The 15,603-nt window shown below is 48.2% G+C and overlaps 1 protein-coding gene across 8 annotated transcripts; it reads right to left on the bottom strand.

Moving 5' to 3' along the window:
• Positions 1-117: 117 nt before the first annotated feature.
• HPX (hemopexin) lies at positions 118-13,377 on the bottom strand. Of its 8 annotated transcripts, none has more exons than XM_081540958.1 (12): positions 13,041-13,200; positions 12,900-12,943; positions 12,062-12,193; positions 8,898-8,968; positions 8,734-8,805; positions 8,441-8,562; positions 6,672-6,822; positions 5,760-5,972; positions 5,390-5,497; positions 826-956; positions 582-744; positions 118-461 (listed from the first exon to the last, which is right to left on the bottom strand). In XM_081540958.1, exons 5-12 carry the CDS (start codon positions 8,747-8,749, stop codon positions 190-192), a joined length of 1,176 nt encoding a protein of 391 aa, XP_081397084.1. In that variant the 5' UTR covers positions 8,750-8,805; positions 8,898-8,968; positions 12,062-12,193; positions 12,900-12,943; positions 13,041-13,200; the 3' UTR covers positions 118-189. The 8 variants fall into 8 exon arrangements, with proteins under 8 accessions (XP_081397084.1, XP_081397088.1, XP_081397086.1 ...); XM_081540962.1 differs by having other exon boundaries at positions 12,062-12,182; XM_081540960.1 differs by having other exon boundaries at positions 12,900-12,946; positions 13,041-13,196.
• Between the last annotated feature and the right edge of the window lie 2,226 nt (positions 13,378-15,603).

Here is a 15,603-nt window from a genome sequence, read left to right as displayed (position 1 = left end):
GTTTGTCCTTCAGCCCTCCCCTCCCTTGTCTCCCGTAGCTTTAAGAGCCTCAAAAAAGAGAGGTTACAAGCTTCTCAACTCAAAGAAAGAAGTGAGGTTGTTCCACAACCAGGGCCCTTTGATTCAAGTGAAGAAGCACTCTGGCTTTATTGTGAGGGAATTGGGAGTAGGAGCTGGGCCAGACTCCCATCAGGAGTGCTGGAGGGGAGGGCAGCCCAGGAGGCTGTTCATCCTCTGGGCCTGGGGAAGGTCCTTGGTCTTGCTCAGTTCCTCCACGTTTTTGTAGCAGTACAGATTGGGGCCTTGGATGAGGTACAAGCCCAGACCGTTGGCGGAACACGAGTGGGGGCCCAGAGACTTCTCCGTACACAGGGCCCCATCGACCTTCGTATGGGGCCAAGGAAGCTCTGTCCATGTGGCTTGAGCTCCTAAATTCAGGTCCAGCCACCACAGCTTCTGGCCTGGGAAGAGACACCGGATAGAACATGGCTTCCACATCACGGGGATCTGCACCTGGCCTTTCTCATGCCCTGATGGAGAAGCACAGAACCAACCACCCCTCAGCACCCAACGCCCCTCACCTGCCATGATGTGGAGCCGAGAAGATCCAGGACAGGTAAAGGCTGCATCCACAGAATGAAGGCTGACCCCATGAGGGCTCCTGAATTCCTTCTCCAGCTGCTTTGGATAATATTCTACGAGAGTGTAGCCTGCCCTTGTCAGGAAGATATATACCTGGGTACCCTGGAGGACAAAGGACATTGATCAGCACAGAGCAGGGTATTCTCCCCAGTCTCCACCTCAGGCCTCTCTCCCATCACACACCTGGATCAGATAGAGCTTATCATCCCAGAGAAAGGCAGCATCCACTGTTGAGGGGCCTTGGGGCCACAGATGCTCAATGGGCCAGCTATGCCACCCGTCCCGGCTGCTGTCCAGACGCCAGTAGTGGTTCTCTGTGGGGTAGCAGAGGTAGCTCTAGTGCTGGTGGTAAAAGGCCAGGCCGTGAAGAAGCAAGTGACAGATGCAGGGGTGAGTCCCGAGAGGGAGGGGAGAGTGCATCCAGAGGCCAAGAGGGAAGAGGCTAGGTGAGAAAGTAGAGCAAGCACACGGTTGGACAAGTTAGGCATGGTGACCTGACTGGAACTGGAGGCAGTAGGGGCCTGATGGAAGGGCAAGCTTGGAGAAGAATGACCAGGTTGCTAGATCAGGCCAACGTTATGAGGTTTGGTGGGGGCTCCTTATGCATCTCAGACGTCCGTGTGAGGAGGTGCTACAATGAGACAGTGGCCAGAAGTTAAAAGGGAAGCACCATCTGTGACCATCCCAGACTCAATAACTGTCCCTTCCCCCTGACCACCATAAGTCCATTTTCTATGTCTGTGAGCCTCTTTCTGTTTTGTAAGTAAATTCATTTGTGTCATTTCTTTTTAGAAATGCTATATTTAAAATGGATAACCAACAAGGACCTATAACCTAAAACACTGCTATATTTAAAGTAGATAACCAACAAGGACCTATTGTATAGCACATGGACCTCTGCTCAATGTTATGTGGCAGCCTGGATGGGAGGGGAGGTTTGGGGGAGAATGGATACATGTATATGTATGGCTGAGTCCCTTCGCTGTTCACCTGAATCTATCACAACATTGTTAATCAACTAAACCCCAATACAGAATAAAAAGTTCAAAAAAAAAAGAAAAGGGAAGACCACAGCAAGCTTCCACTGGGTATTCTCACACGGGCTGTGTTCTCTAATCCCTTGAGATGGCCGGAGACAGGGAGTAGCCAGACCAGCCCCCTAATTTCCTCTTCCCTTTTCATAACAAATTCCTAAAGAAATTGTCTAACCTTTTATTTACCTTTCCTTCCCCAATCCACTTCACTTACATTGCTGTTTCCCTCTGCCATTGAAATTTCTCTCTTCAGGGTTAAGTATCCTCCAACTTGCCAAATCTAATGTCTTCTTACTCTGCCTCTTAGCAGCATTTGACTGCTCACAGCTCCCTTCTTTAATTTTTTTTTTAAATTTTGGCTCCTGTTATTCCAGACTCTTCCAGTGTTCTTACCTTTTTGATGCCTCTTCAGCCTGGTATCTCACATTAAATTCCCCTAGTTTGGGCCTCCACTCTATCTGCCCTCACTCTCTAGGTGATTTTACCTAGTCCAGGGTTTTAAACCCCATCTGCATGATGAAGACTTTTGATCTGTTCTCTTCACCTCTGATGGACCTTTTCTTTGAGTGTCAGGCTCAAACTCACCTGCCTACCTGATATGTCCATTTGGGGCCACTAGATACGAAAACCCTAATGTGTCCAAACTCATTTCTGCTCCCACCAAACACACACACCTTCTACCCTAGTCTTTTCAAATCTTAATAAAAAGGAACCACTTGTCACCCAGTTTCCCAGTCCCCAAAGCTAAGTCATTCTTGAAACCTCTCTTTTCCCTTCCCCACTCTGACCAATATCCAAGGCATTGGTTAATGCTATGGACTTGACTTCCAGAATACATCATGATGACTCCTCACCACCTCTGTGCTGTTATCCCAGTCCAAGGTGTCATCACCTCTAATCCAGACAACTGCACGAACTCTTCACCTGATTCCCTGCTTACACAATTATGGCTCTGATTCCCTGCTTATACAATTACAGCTCTGTGACTTAACATTCCACAAGAAACCAGGATGATCTTTTAAAAATCTAAGTCAGAACAGATCATGGCTCAGCTCAAGATCCCCTCCTAACTTCCTTTTACAGTTGAAAATCCTTACCAGGCCCATGATATAATCTTTTTTCTTTTTTGGTTGGTCCAGGCACGGCTTGCAGGATCTTAGTTCTCCAACCAAGGACAGAACCTTGGGCCCTCTGCAGTGAACACATAGCATCCTAACCGCTGGACCGCCTGGGAATTCCCAGGCCCATGTGATCTGGCTACTTTCTCCCTCTTTTCAAGCCACTCATCTGCTCTTTCCCAACAGTCGAGTCACACTGGCCTCCTTTCTTGACTCCTCAAAGTAGTTGCTGTTCACCTTCCCTAAAATGCTTCTCCTCCATTGCTTTATGTGGCTAATTTCTCTTTATCACTGAAATCTCAGCTCAAAAGTCATCTCTTCAGGATTTCCCTGGTGGTCTGGTGGCTCCACGCTTCCTATGCAGGAGCCCAGGTTTAATCGATGCCTGGTCAGGGAACAAGATTTTACATGCCACAACTAAGGTTGGTGCAGACAAATAATAAACAGAATAAATATTTTTTAAAAATCATCTCTCAGAGAAGGGGCCCATCATTCTCTTCACCTCTATCCAATTATTCTGTCCTATTTCCTTCACAGCTTTTTGACACTTAACATTTTTTATTTTATATTTTAAAATATCAACAACTCACAAATTCATTTATACTAGCTTCAAATGGTATTTGGGAATAAGAAATATTCTAATGTTCCCAGGACATTTCACAGCTATTAACACTGCCTGAAAGTATTCTCTTTTATTTTCTCTTTTTTATCATCTTCTCTCTCTCCAGCAGGCTCTATGAGGGTAATTGTCTTGTCTGCCATGTTGATCACTGTATCCCAGTGCCTAGAACAATGCCCAGTGCCTATCAGGTGCTTGATAAATAGCTGGTGTTCCCCATGCAGCCACAAGCTCTCTTTATGTGTATTAACCAGACAAGTCTCAGTGACCACATATCCACCTTTCCCTCCTAATGAATCTACCCTGCTCCTGGCTCCTATTTTGAGAATCAGAGCTATGCTGCTCTTTGGACAGAGGAAATAAGTGCTGAGCCCCCCAGTCCATCAATAGCCAATGCAGAGGCCAACCAGCAGCCACTTTAATGTGATCTGGAATAAAATTATGGGGCTGGGCCAGTCCCATTCTCTCTCTGGAAAGCCAATAGGAAGAAAAGCAACCGAGGCAGTTATCAGTTGTATCTGAGGCTAAAAGATCATAACAAGAGAGAAAATCGAGAGGACATGATGGTCCATGTGTGAGCCAAAGTTGGGAAAGCAGAAAGAATGGATTAGAAACTGTGAGATAGAGACAAACGATTTATCAATAAGGGAGAGGGGAGAACTGGCCCTTTGCTGAACCACTGGGTCATGCTGGTGTTTTTGCCAACATAGTGAGTTCCCACCTTGGCTGGGTATTTTTAACAACGGTGTTCTCTCAACAACTATGGAACATCTCTGATACTCTTGATTTAGGATTTCAGCTGCATTCTGTTAATGCGCACATGGCCTTGAGATTCCAGGATCTCGCCACGGGTGAGTGTTCTCTATCTCTGTGTGGTCCCTGTAGCCCTGTTTTCTTAGTGTTTCTATCTCCGTGTCTTTCTATCGATCTCTCTCTCTCATCTACCTCACTTTGCGTGTGTGCTCTCCCAGTGGTGCCTTGCTCTCACTGCAGCTGCGTATTCTCCTGATACGTATGTGTTCTTACTCTGGGATGTATTCTCAGTACAGGTCTACTTGTTCACTGTCGGTGTGTGTTTCCTCACGGATGTATGTTGTCATTACAGCATGGGGATGTGCTGTTATGTTATATATCCCCCTTTTATGGGGATATGCTCTGCTTGTGGCTGTGTATTTTTCATTATAGCTTGGTAGTCACATCTGATCCGATTGGTTCAGGGGTTAGGAGTAAGGAAGGATTTTTTGCTCTGCTGTATTCTAAACCACTGTTTCACACTTGTATCCTGTCATACGTATGTCTTAGGCTGAGTGTAATGTGGTAGGTCACTCTTTCCCTTAGAGCTGTCCTCAAGTATAGATCAAGACTTATCCTTAGGTAGCATTAGATGGGTTTTACTAATTAATGACACAGGTCTGGGGAGATTGGTCTCCCCTGGACACTCAGGGGAGAAATCTCATCGCGCTAGTGAAGCTGTTGCCTAAAGATCTAAGGAACTTATCACTTCTTGGCTGATTCTCAGCAACGGGAACATCTTATTTCCAGGTAATGCTGTGCCCAGAGGCCTGGACATATGAACCAGGAACCTGGAAAAAGATGGAGCTCCTGGGGATAAGCTTGAGGTAGGGGGGCGGGGAGAGGGTCAGAGACATGCAGGAGCAAAGGGAATATGAGGAGTCATAGGTTCAGGGGGTCCAGAGAAGACACAGACCTGGCATGGATAGTACTGAGAGGCAGACAGGTGGAAGAAGTTAGAGGCCTGGACAGTGAGATAGGTTGGACCATATGCATCTGAGGAAATGAGAGGTGAAAAGGAGCATGCTAGGGTGAAAGGATGGGAGCCTTTCATATGGGGCACAGTGATGAAAATGGAGGAAATATCTCAGAGATGAGAGGCACACACGAAAGAGCTGGGAGGTATGGAGGACAGAGATGGGGGATTGGCGGACAGAGATGGGGGATTGGAGGGCATCTCTTACCACTGAAAGCATAGGTGGCACCATGGTTGTCAGAGAGCAATGCAGATAAGACTAGGTGTGGGCTACAGCGCTTATCCTTATGCTGGGATGCATTCCAATGTGCATGGCCTTGGGGGAGAAATAAGCAAGGGAGAACACACGAAGGCAAGAGGTCAGAATGAGGTCTGAGGTGGAAGAAACCACTGGGGGTATTGGGGGTGCAGGTCTTCCCCATATGAAGACAGTTGGGAAGAGCCAGAATGGAAGTGGGGCTGGAGCAAGGGCCAAGGTATCATTCCACAGGGGAGGGTAGGAGCTGGGGTGTATGGCATTTGCAGACTCAGGGAAGGTGGACATGTCTCCCGAGGTCCCAGGGCTGGGGCTTTCTCACCTCTGTTAGGGCAGGGCATAAAGTAATCTCGGACATCCCGAGGATAAGTGGAATTCACTTCTCCCTTGACGGGGTCAAAGCGCAGGAATTTGTTACCCCGGAAGCAGTAGTAGCGGTTGAGCCATCGTATAGCCGAGTAGCAGTTCCCAACGGCCGGCCAGGGACGTTCCTTTATGGTACTTGTATTGAAGTCCCAGAACCACGTGTGGTTGCCTTTGTCCAATCAACCAACAAGTATTCGGTGAGACCAGACTGTGCCCTCCCTTGTGCTTGCACTGGGCCCCAGGATGGACAAGATGTGGTCCCCATCACATGGAGCTCACATCCCAGCAGGGAAAGAATTGAGGAAAGTAGTCATACAACAAAATTCGGCAGCAAAGTACACATGATCAGCTCAGCAAGGGCAGTGGGAAGAGTCTGGGAAAACTTCCCAAGAAGGTGATACTTAAACTAAAATCTGAAGGAGTAACAAAGCAGACAAGAGTGGGAGATGGAAGCCTAAAGCATGAAGCAAATTGGGTGTCTAGGGAATAGCAGAGAGTTTGGGGGGCTTCATATTCAAGGGAAGAGATTGAGAGACTAAAGGCTGGAGGGTCAATAGGCTGGAGGGACTTGGAGAACCTTGTATGTAAGGTCGTGAAGAACCTTGTCTGTGAGACTAAAGAACATAGATTTGTCTAAGGGTCATGGAGGACAATGAGGGAATTTTAGCAGAATTATATCCAGTTAACTTCCCCAGAATGACTTCCTCTTACTTCCCCTACTTAAACTGTGTAGACCTTAATTAGCTTCTCTATTTCTCTTTCTTGGGAAACCATATCATGGTTCTACCAGCACCACCCTCCCTACCACTATGTCCATCACCACCATCCCACCACTACTCCATGCTCTCTTATTCCAGCCTGCACTGACCTTGGAAGAAGAAGACACCCTCATTGGAGCATTCTCCACGGTGACATTCCACAGCTGCATCCAGTGGGAATGGGACTCCAGGAAACTTCTCTTGGAGCAACTTTGGATATTCCTGCCCCTTCTCGGGAGGATATACCCAGAATTTGTCCCCCTGCACACAAAAGCACTCTATTTTTAATATGCACGCCAGACACTGCCACTCGGCTCTCTGGCACAACACCTTTGATCTATTGCACTTAACATAATATTCTTCTGCAGTCCCCCATACTCTCTATCCATCTGTGGACAACAATGTGCTGACCCCTTGCACAAATATACACCTTCAGTTTGTGCAAATCCAATCATTGTTACTACACACACACATCTCACTGTGTACAACTAGCACTCCCAAGGTACAATTATCTGCAACACCATTGGTTTTGGCAAACACATCCACAGTCATCCTGCAATCATCCATCCATTCAAACATTCCTTTGTTCATTTATTCACTCAAGAAACAGTTGCTGAATGACTACCACATGCCAGATATTGTCAGAAGCACTGGTCATAAAGGGGTGACAAGACTCTATCTCTGCCTTCAAGGACCTCCATTTTTTTTTCACTGTACAAAAGCAGAAAGTGAGCCCCTGGTGAGTCCTAGCCATGTGAGCCCCAAGGTGGAGGCATGTGAAGTACCTTGGGAATAAAGGAGAGGTGCCTAAGTCAACCTAGAGAATTCCTGGAAGGCTGCACAGAGGAGGGAACATTTGGGCCAGGTGTTCAAAACTGAGCAGGAATTTTCCAGGTAGACAAGTGTGGAAAGGGCATTACTAGCAGAGGGAGTAGCGTTTACACAGTATATGCGTGTGGCTGGCACACAGTGAATGTGGCGGGGGAAGAGATCAACCTGAAAAGATAACCAAGGGCCAGGCCTCATGACCCGTGTGCACCTGGCTTACAGGATGTGCATGTGGTGGTGCCATTTGCTGAAACAGGAGACTCGGGAGGAGAGGGATTTGTACAGAAGGTACTGAGTTCCGTTTTGGGGGTGCTGCATTTGAGGTGTCTACAGAACATCTAAGTTGAAGATGTCAGCCAGGAAATTGCAAAGAAATGTCTGGAGCTCTGGAGAGAGACCCATATCTGGTGTCCATGATGTGGAGAGTCTCAGAGCTCTGGCAGTGGTTGAGATCACCCAGGGAAGGTGAATGGAAAGTCTGGGAAGGATCCCCAAGGTACATTCAGGGAGTGGCCCAGGATGAGAAGCTGAGAAGAGCAGGAAAAGAGGCAGGAGGGAAAACAAAGCTGGCAGTGAGGGCCACCCAGCCACGCGGCATCTTTGTGTGAGTCAGGAGAAGGTGCCGAGAAGGAGCAGACACAAGCTGGGCCAGGGCATGGGACCTGATGAGCACAGCAGGCTGGATTTCATCCTCCACTCACCCCTTGGCCAGGTACCATTGTGTGGCGAACAACCTGGCAACCATAGGAAGAAGACCAGATGCGGGTCATGGAAGCCAAGGAAGAATTTCTAGGAAGGAAAGGATGGTTGACAGCTTGAGGAGTAGCAGAGAGGTGTGGACGCAGATTAGGACTGAAGAAGAGCCCCTGGATGTGGTGCCTGTCAGGCCCGCATGCGCGCTCACACACACACCCCTAGCCTGACCTTTCTCAGGAAAGGAAGGCCCAGGAGGAGGAAACCTGGAACCTGTTGGCAAGGGCCACCTGGGGGAGGGTTTCTTCGTGTTGATTCCAGCACTTCTGGCCTGGCCCTGACCTGGGTCCAGTCGTACCTTGATCAGAAGGACACTGTTACGATTATAGCGGAATGCAGCATCCACGGGACTGGGGGCATCCTTCCACCTCTCCGAGATTAACTGCCGGGCCCAGGCATGACCCTTCCACACAAACTCCCCTGAAAAACACACAGTCACTGAGGGACCCAGAGCAAACTTTTGGCCTACTGAGATAGTTACAAAGAAGCCGTGGGTGATGCTCTTAAATAATGCCTAAGACCACCAGGATACACCCTGGTGAAGGGGACCAAGTCTGAGGTCCCAAATGCCCCAATCCCAGCCCCTCCTACCTTTTAAAAACAGCATGTTCCCATGCTCATCTAGGGTGGTAGCATCAAAGCCCCAGCCATCCGAGCAGCGTTCTGGGGAGGAGGTAGGGAGACAACAGGTGAAAGACCAGTAAGAGGATACAGTGCAGAAGCAGAGAGACAGACACAGAGAGTCAGGGCCTCACCCGTCACGTCTGGATCCGGCTTGGCCACATTCCCATCTTCAACTCCGTGCCCAAGCCCAGGAGCTCTAGCCCTAGAGAGAAGACACAGAACTGTCTGGCTTCACAGGATCTAACCCCTCTCCCTTAGCTCCTGACCCCAGACTTGAAGAAGTGAAGTGAAGTCGCTCAGTTGTGTTTGACTCTTTGCAACCCCATGGACTGTAGCCTACCAGGCTCCTCCGTCCATGGGATTTTCCAGGCAAGGGTACTGGAGTGGATTGCCATTTCCTTCTCCAGAGGATCTTCCCAACCCAGGGATCAAACCTGGGTCTTCTGCATTTTAGGTAGATGCTTTACTGTCTGAGCCACCAGGGAAGTCCCAAGACCCCAGACTTATCCCAGACCTAAAAGTTGGCCCTATCCCACTCTAATCCTGACCCCGGTCCTCCTTCCCCAGCCTCAGCTTCACTCACAGAGGGTGGGCTTTAGCCAAAGACCAGCACAAGCCCAACAGCCACAGTGCAACTGGCGCTCCCAATGCCCGAGCCATGGTGAGCTGGAGAGGCCCCAGGACAGCACTGGGCACATGGCTGAACCCCCTATATAGGGAAGGCAGCAGCACTACCCCCACCTCCAAGCCTGCTGGGAACGAGATCTCTCAGGACTATGCCAATATTGGCTGATTACATCAGTGCAAATAAGGTCAGGGTCTGAACAGAAATCTGAGTCCAAGACTAACTCTTCCCGGCAGGAGGCCCCATCCCACTTCAGTGACTTTTTTTTTTAACCTTTTATTTTATATTGGAGTATAGCCAATTAACAATGTTGTGATAGTTTCAGGTGAACAGCAAAGCCCTTCAGTGACTTTTGAGCAGTGACTGGCCCAGGCCATTGATGTTCAACATAACTCTTCACCTTGTTGATGGGTCTGGGTACCCATAGAGGGTAAGAAGCGGGTAGATTGATTGAGGACCCCCTAGCTGTGGTTGGACTTACCTGAACAACGCAGGAGGTGAGAAGAGGAAAGTAACATTTTTGTGAACTGTGCCAAGCCTGGCTCTGAAACTCTTAGACACTAACACTTCCATATACTTAATAACCACACACACATACAAACAAACTTAGAACAACTCAGAGAACAGTTTCTTCCAAGCTCCATCAGGGACCTGTTGGGGGCATTCCCAAGTCTCTTTATCTTTGCCCTTGGCAGGTCAATAATATTTCACCATTGCTGAAAGTCCAAGTTCCATCCTTGCCCCCACCCCCACAGGCTTTGCAAAAATCACCTGGGATGGAAGGGCTGGAGGAGGTGTCTCTTTCAGAGAGACCTGCTAGTAATTAGACTTTCTTCATAGTTTCTATCTTAAGGGGAAAGTTCTTTGTTTACCTATCACAGAATAAATAAAACTGTACTGGGGTTTCACAATATTTATAGCAGATTCTTGCTTAAATGCCGTCTTCTCAATGAAGCCTTTCTTGTCCACCTCATCTAGCTATTTCAGAATCTCGCTGGTTTCCTTTACATTACTTAATAAAACTTGAAATTATTTTGTTTGTTTATGCTTTTGCTTCTGCTTGTTTATGCTTTTTTTTCTTTGCTAGTTTTGATTTGCCTGTCTTATGTACCATTATGTATTTTTTTAATTTTTAAAATGTTTTTTGGCTGCGCCATGTAGTATGTAGGATCTTAGTTCCCCGACCAGACATTGGAAGGGTAGAGTCTTAACCCATGGACCACCAGGGAAATTCCCGTACCATTACATTTTCTCCACCTAAACTAGTACCGGGCATGTACAGGCATACCTCAAAGATATCTCGAGTTTGTTTCTAGATCCTTGCAATACAGTGAACATCGCAATAAAGTAACACAAATTTTTTGGTTTCTCAGTGCAAATAAAAGAGAAGTCACTCCAATGAGAAGCCTGCACACCACCCCTAGAGAGTGGCCCCCATTCACCACAACTAAGGAAAGCCAGTGTGCTGCAATGAAGACCCAGAGCAACTAGAAATAAAATAAGTAAATTAGTTTTTTTAAAGTTCAGTTTAGTTCAGTCACTTAGTCGCGTTCAGCTCTTTGTGACCCCATGGACTGCAGCATGCTAGGCTTCCCTGTCCATCACCAACTCCTGAAGCTTGCTCAAACTCATGTCCATCGAGTCGGTGATGCCATCCTCTGTCGTCCCCTTCTCCTCCTGCCTTCAATCTTTCCCAGAATCAGAGTCTTTTCCAATGAGTCAGTTCTTCGCATCAGGTGGCCAAAGTATTGGAGTTTCAGTTATAATGACACTGGATTGTAGTCTATTAAGTGTGTAATAGCATTAGATCAAAAAAAGTACCTATCTTAATTTTAAAAAATAATTTTATTTATTTATCTTTGGCTGTGCTGGGTCTCTGTTGCTGTGTGGGTTTTTCTCTAGTTGCAGAGAGTAGGGGCTACACTCTTGTTGTGGAGCATGGGCTCTAGAGCGTGTAGGCTTCAGTAGTTGCAGCTCAAGGGCTCAGAAGTTGCAGAAGTTGCAGAATTGCTCAGAAGTTGCGGGCTCCAGAGCACAGGCTCAATAGTTGTGGTAAAAGGGCTTAGTTGCTCCACAGCACGTGGGATTTTCTCAGACCAGGGTCTGAGAATCGGTGTCTCCTGCATTGGCAGGCGGATTCTTTACCACTGAGCCACCAGGGAAACCTCTATACCTTAATTTAAAAACACCTTATTGCTAAAAATGCTAACGATCATCTGAACCTTCAGGGGGTTGTATCTTTTTGCAATAGTAACATCATAGATTACTGGAACAAGTATTAATAAAACTGAAAAAGTTTGAAATATTTCAAGAATTACCAAAATGTGACACAGCAACATGAACTGAGCAAATGCTGTTGGAAAAAATGTGCTAAAAGACTTGCTCAACCCAGAGTTGCAACAAACCTTCAATTTGTAACAACAACAAAAAAGTACTATCTTGTGAAGTGCAGTAAAGCAAAGCGCAATAAACTGGGTACGCCTGTAATGGATGTTAAATAAATATTTGTTGAATGAAAAACATAAATTTCAAGTATTGAATAGTGTTACTAATGTTGCCAAATTTCTGACAGTTTTCCTCCTTCCCAGGTAAGGAGAATATCAGGATTGGGGGTGTTTTATTTTGGAGACATACTGTGACATAGGGGTCATAGGTCTCCGTGACACTGACCTTCATCTTGTAGTCTTGTTTCATTCTCCGGTGTCCAGCCCTGCATTCCTCTCCTCCTCTCAGCTCTGCTATCTCTAGTACCTGCTATCTTCAGCACTCACTGGGGTCTGCCTGTTTCTATCTGAGACGTAGCTGTGGGAGACAAATATGAACCGTCAGCCCTGGGCCAGGCTGAGGTTCCAGGATCCCTGTTCCCCAATCCAGCCTGAAGGGCCCCTGATCCCTCTCAGATGCCCTTGACATCCCCTTAAATAACCTCAGCAAAGGCCTCAGATCCCTTATCTACTCTGCAAAGCTTCCTCCTGACAGGAAGACAGAGATTTCTGGGACCCCTGGAACGTGTTACCAGGCCTCTGCCATCAGGTTTAGCGTCCTCTCCTGACTTACCATGAAAACATGTCATGTTAACATTGTTCCTCCCCTGAAGTTAGTGGACAAAGCTGGACTCCTCAGGCCCTTGGCAGCATGGGTAGCGCCTCGACTCCCTCAGCAGATACCTGACACCCATTTCTCCCACTGCAGGGTATCTCTGACTGGGCCTGCTTCCTCCCAGCTGCTGGGCACTGGGGGCTGCTACTCCCAGACTCCCCTTCTCCTTGTCTTCAGCCTCTAAAATCTTATATTATAACCTTCCTGGGATTAGCCCTCCTTGAGCACCCAGTGACCTTTCATCACCAACCCCTCAACAGCCATCTCTAGCTCCAGAACTGTGTCCACGTGTCCTACAGGTTTCACTGAGCCTGCCTGGGGAGACTGAAGTGTTCACACCGAGCGGGAATGCCCCCCGGAAAACCCACTATGAGGGTATTCAGTAGTACTGGCAGGGCCCTGCATGGACCTTCTGGTCCGGAAGCAGCCTCCGCTGTGGCCTCGCAGGGCTCTCTGCTGGGAGACAGCACATAACTGGATGGTGGTTTCTCAGCTTGGCCTCTTCTTTCCCACACAGCTCTGGTCCCCATCACAGCACCCCTGGACCTACCTATCACAGAAGACTGATCTGTGGCACTTTCCCACTATTGTTTCCTAATTTGTTAGTCTACTCCAAGGTGATTTAGATGGCATTATTGGAAGCCTTCCTCTTTCCTCCCGTCCACCCCCGACCCAACCGCCTCCCCACCCCCGCTCCGCCCCCCCCAACCGCTCAGGGACTAGGCCAGCAGAGTCTTCTGCACAGCAGGCAGCTCGCATGAAAGTTCACCTCCTGAGCAGGGGCTGAGAGGCCATTTGAGAACCCAGGTGTGGATATGTTGGCCATTTCTGCTTGTCCTGAGTTATTCCCAGCGCTGTGTCCTGGGCTGTCGACAGAGCTCGTGTCCAAACTTGGGCCTGAGCGCCCCCTGGAGGCCTCGGGGATCAGTGCACTCCCACCCTGCAACCAGAAGCCACAGCCCCAGAGATTGCCTCCCTGAAACCAGCTCCCCACAGTTTTTCCCTTTCTCTCTTTTCAGCCTCGCTGTGGGGCCTTAGTGCCATAGCCCCTCCCTCTGAAAATCTCCGCTGCCCCGAGCAGGTGTAGGGACCTTGGTCCCTTGCTTGATTTCTTGGGGAATTCAAGCCCAGAATTATCCAACCATCCCCTTTACCATGTAGCCTTTCTTCCCAACCCTCAGACCAGCAGCTCTCTGACTTCCCCCTAAGGGAGTGTGAATGTGTGCCTGCAAACATCTTCATGGACAGAGCTTCCTCTGGCATCGCCAAGGGCTGCAGTTAAGCTGGACACTGCCCTACTGTCGCTTGGACTGGCTGTGTGCAGCCTGCTCTGCCACTGAGTTCTCTCATCCCAGTTACTTCTCGCTTCCATTTGAGTGCTGCGTGTGCTGAGCACTCCAGGCAGCAGAGATGGGATTCTCTCTTCCCTGGACTTAGAAGAACTGGGATGCAGCTCCAGGTACCCAAAGTGCTCGCTGCTCTCAACCAACTCCTTCAAGATTTTCCCTGTCTATAATGGGCCTTCCTGCATAGTCCATTCTTACTTCCCTCTGAATGTATGTGTGTGTGCGTGCTCAGTCATATCCAACTTTTGCGACACAACGGACTGTAGTCCGCCAGGCTCCTCTGTTCGTGGGATTTCCCAGGCAGGTATACTGGAGTGGGTTGCCATTTCCCCTTCCAGGGGATCTTCCCCACCAAGGGATCAAACCCAAGTCTCTTGCATTGGCTGGCATGTTCTTTACCACTGAGCCACCTCTGGTCCCTCCCTATGAATGATTATAATAATTTGCTTGTATTTATTGGGCACATGTATGTGCCTGGCATTGTGCTAAACACTTAATGTGATTATTTTATCAAATCATACATAACTGAGACTTCCCTATGGTCCACAATGTGTCCCTTTGATCTCTGAAAAGCCCCTATTGTCTTCCAGAGGTCCATGAACAGGCCCTCCCACCCTAGACCCAGGAATCATGCTCAGTTCAGTTCAGTTCAGTCACTCAGTCATGTCCAACTCTTTGCGACCTCAGGGACAGCAGCATGCCAGGCTTCCCTGTCCATCACCAGCTCCAGGAGATTGGTCAAACTCATGTCCATGGAGTCGGTGATGCCATCCAACCATCTCATCCTCTGTCATCCCCTTCTCCTCCTGCCTTCAATCTTTCCCAGTATCAGGGTCTTTTCCGGTGAGTCAGTTCTCCACATCAGGTGGCCAAAGTATTGGAGTTTCAGCTTTAGCATCAGTCCTTCCAATGAATATTCAGGACTGATTTCCTTTAGGATTGACTGGTTTGATATCCTTGCCATCCAAGGGACTCTCAAGAGTCTTCTCCAACACCACAGTTCAAAAGCATCAATTCTTCAGTACTCAGCTTTCTTTTGGAGAAGGCAGTGGCATCCCACTCCAGTACTCTTGCCTGGAAAATCCCATGGACGGAGGAGCCTGGTGGGCCGCAGTCCATGGGGTCTCGAAGAGTCAGACACGACTGAGCGACTTCACTTTCACTTTTCACTTTCATGCATTGGAGAAGGAAATGGCAACCCACTCCGGTGTCCTTGCCTGGAGAATCCCAGGGATGGCGGAGGCTGGTGGGCTGCTGTCTATGGGGTCGCACAGAGTCAGACATGACTGAAGCTACTTAGCAGCAGCTTTCTTTATGGTCTAACTCTCACATCCGTGTGTGACTACTGTAAAAACCATAGCTTTGACTAGATGGACCTTTGTTGGCAAAGTAATGTCTCTGCTTTTTAATATGCTAGGTTTATCATAGCTTTTCTTCCAAGGAGTGTCTTTTAATTTCATGGCTGAAGCAGTCACCATCTGCAGTGATTTTGGAGCCCAAGAAAATAGTCTGTCACTGTTTTCCATTGTTTCCCCATCTATTTGCCATGAAGTGATGGGACTGGATGCCGTGATCTTAGTTTTTTGAATGTTGAGTTTTAAGCCAGCTTTTTCACTCTCCTCTTTGACTTTCATCAAGAGGCCCTTTAGTTCCTCTTCGCTTTCTGCCATAAGCATGGTGCTACACCAGGGCAAAGTCTTGACCTTCCCCATGACCTCTTATACCCAACCTTCCCAGACCCAGCACTCCCCAAATACTCTTGAGTGC

This window comes from Giraffa tippelskirchi, chromosome 11, assembly GCF_054371585.1.
Source record: "Giraffa tippelskirchi isolate mGirTip1 chromosome 11, T2T-mGirTip1v1.2.pri, whole genome shotgun sequence".
Classification (NCBI taxonomy): Eukaryota; Metazoa; Chordata; class Mammalia; order Artiodactyla; family Giraffidae; genus Giraffa; species Giraffa tippelskirchi.
The sequence above is the reverse complement of the archived record's forward strand: the minus strand, read 5'-3'. Positions and strand labels throughout refer to the sequence as shown.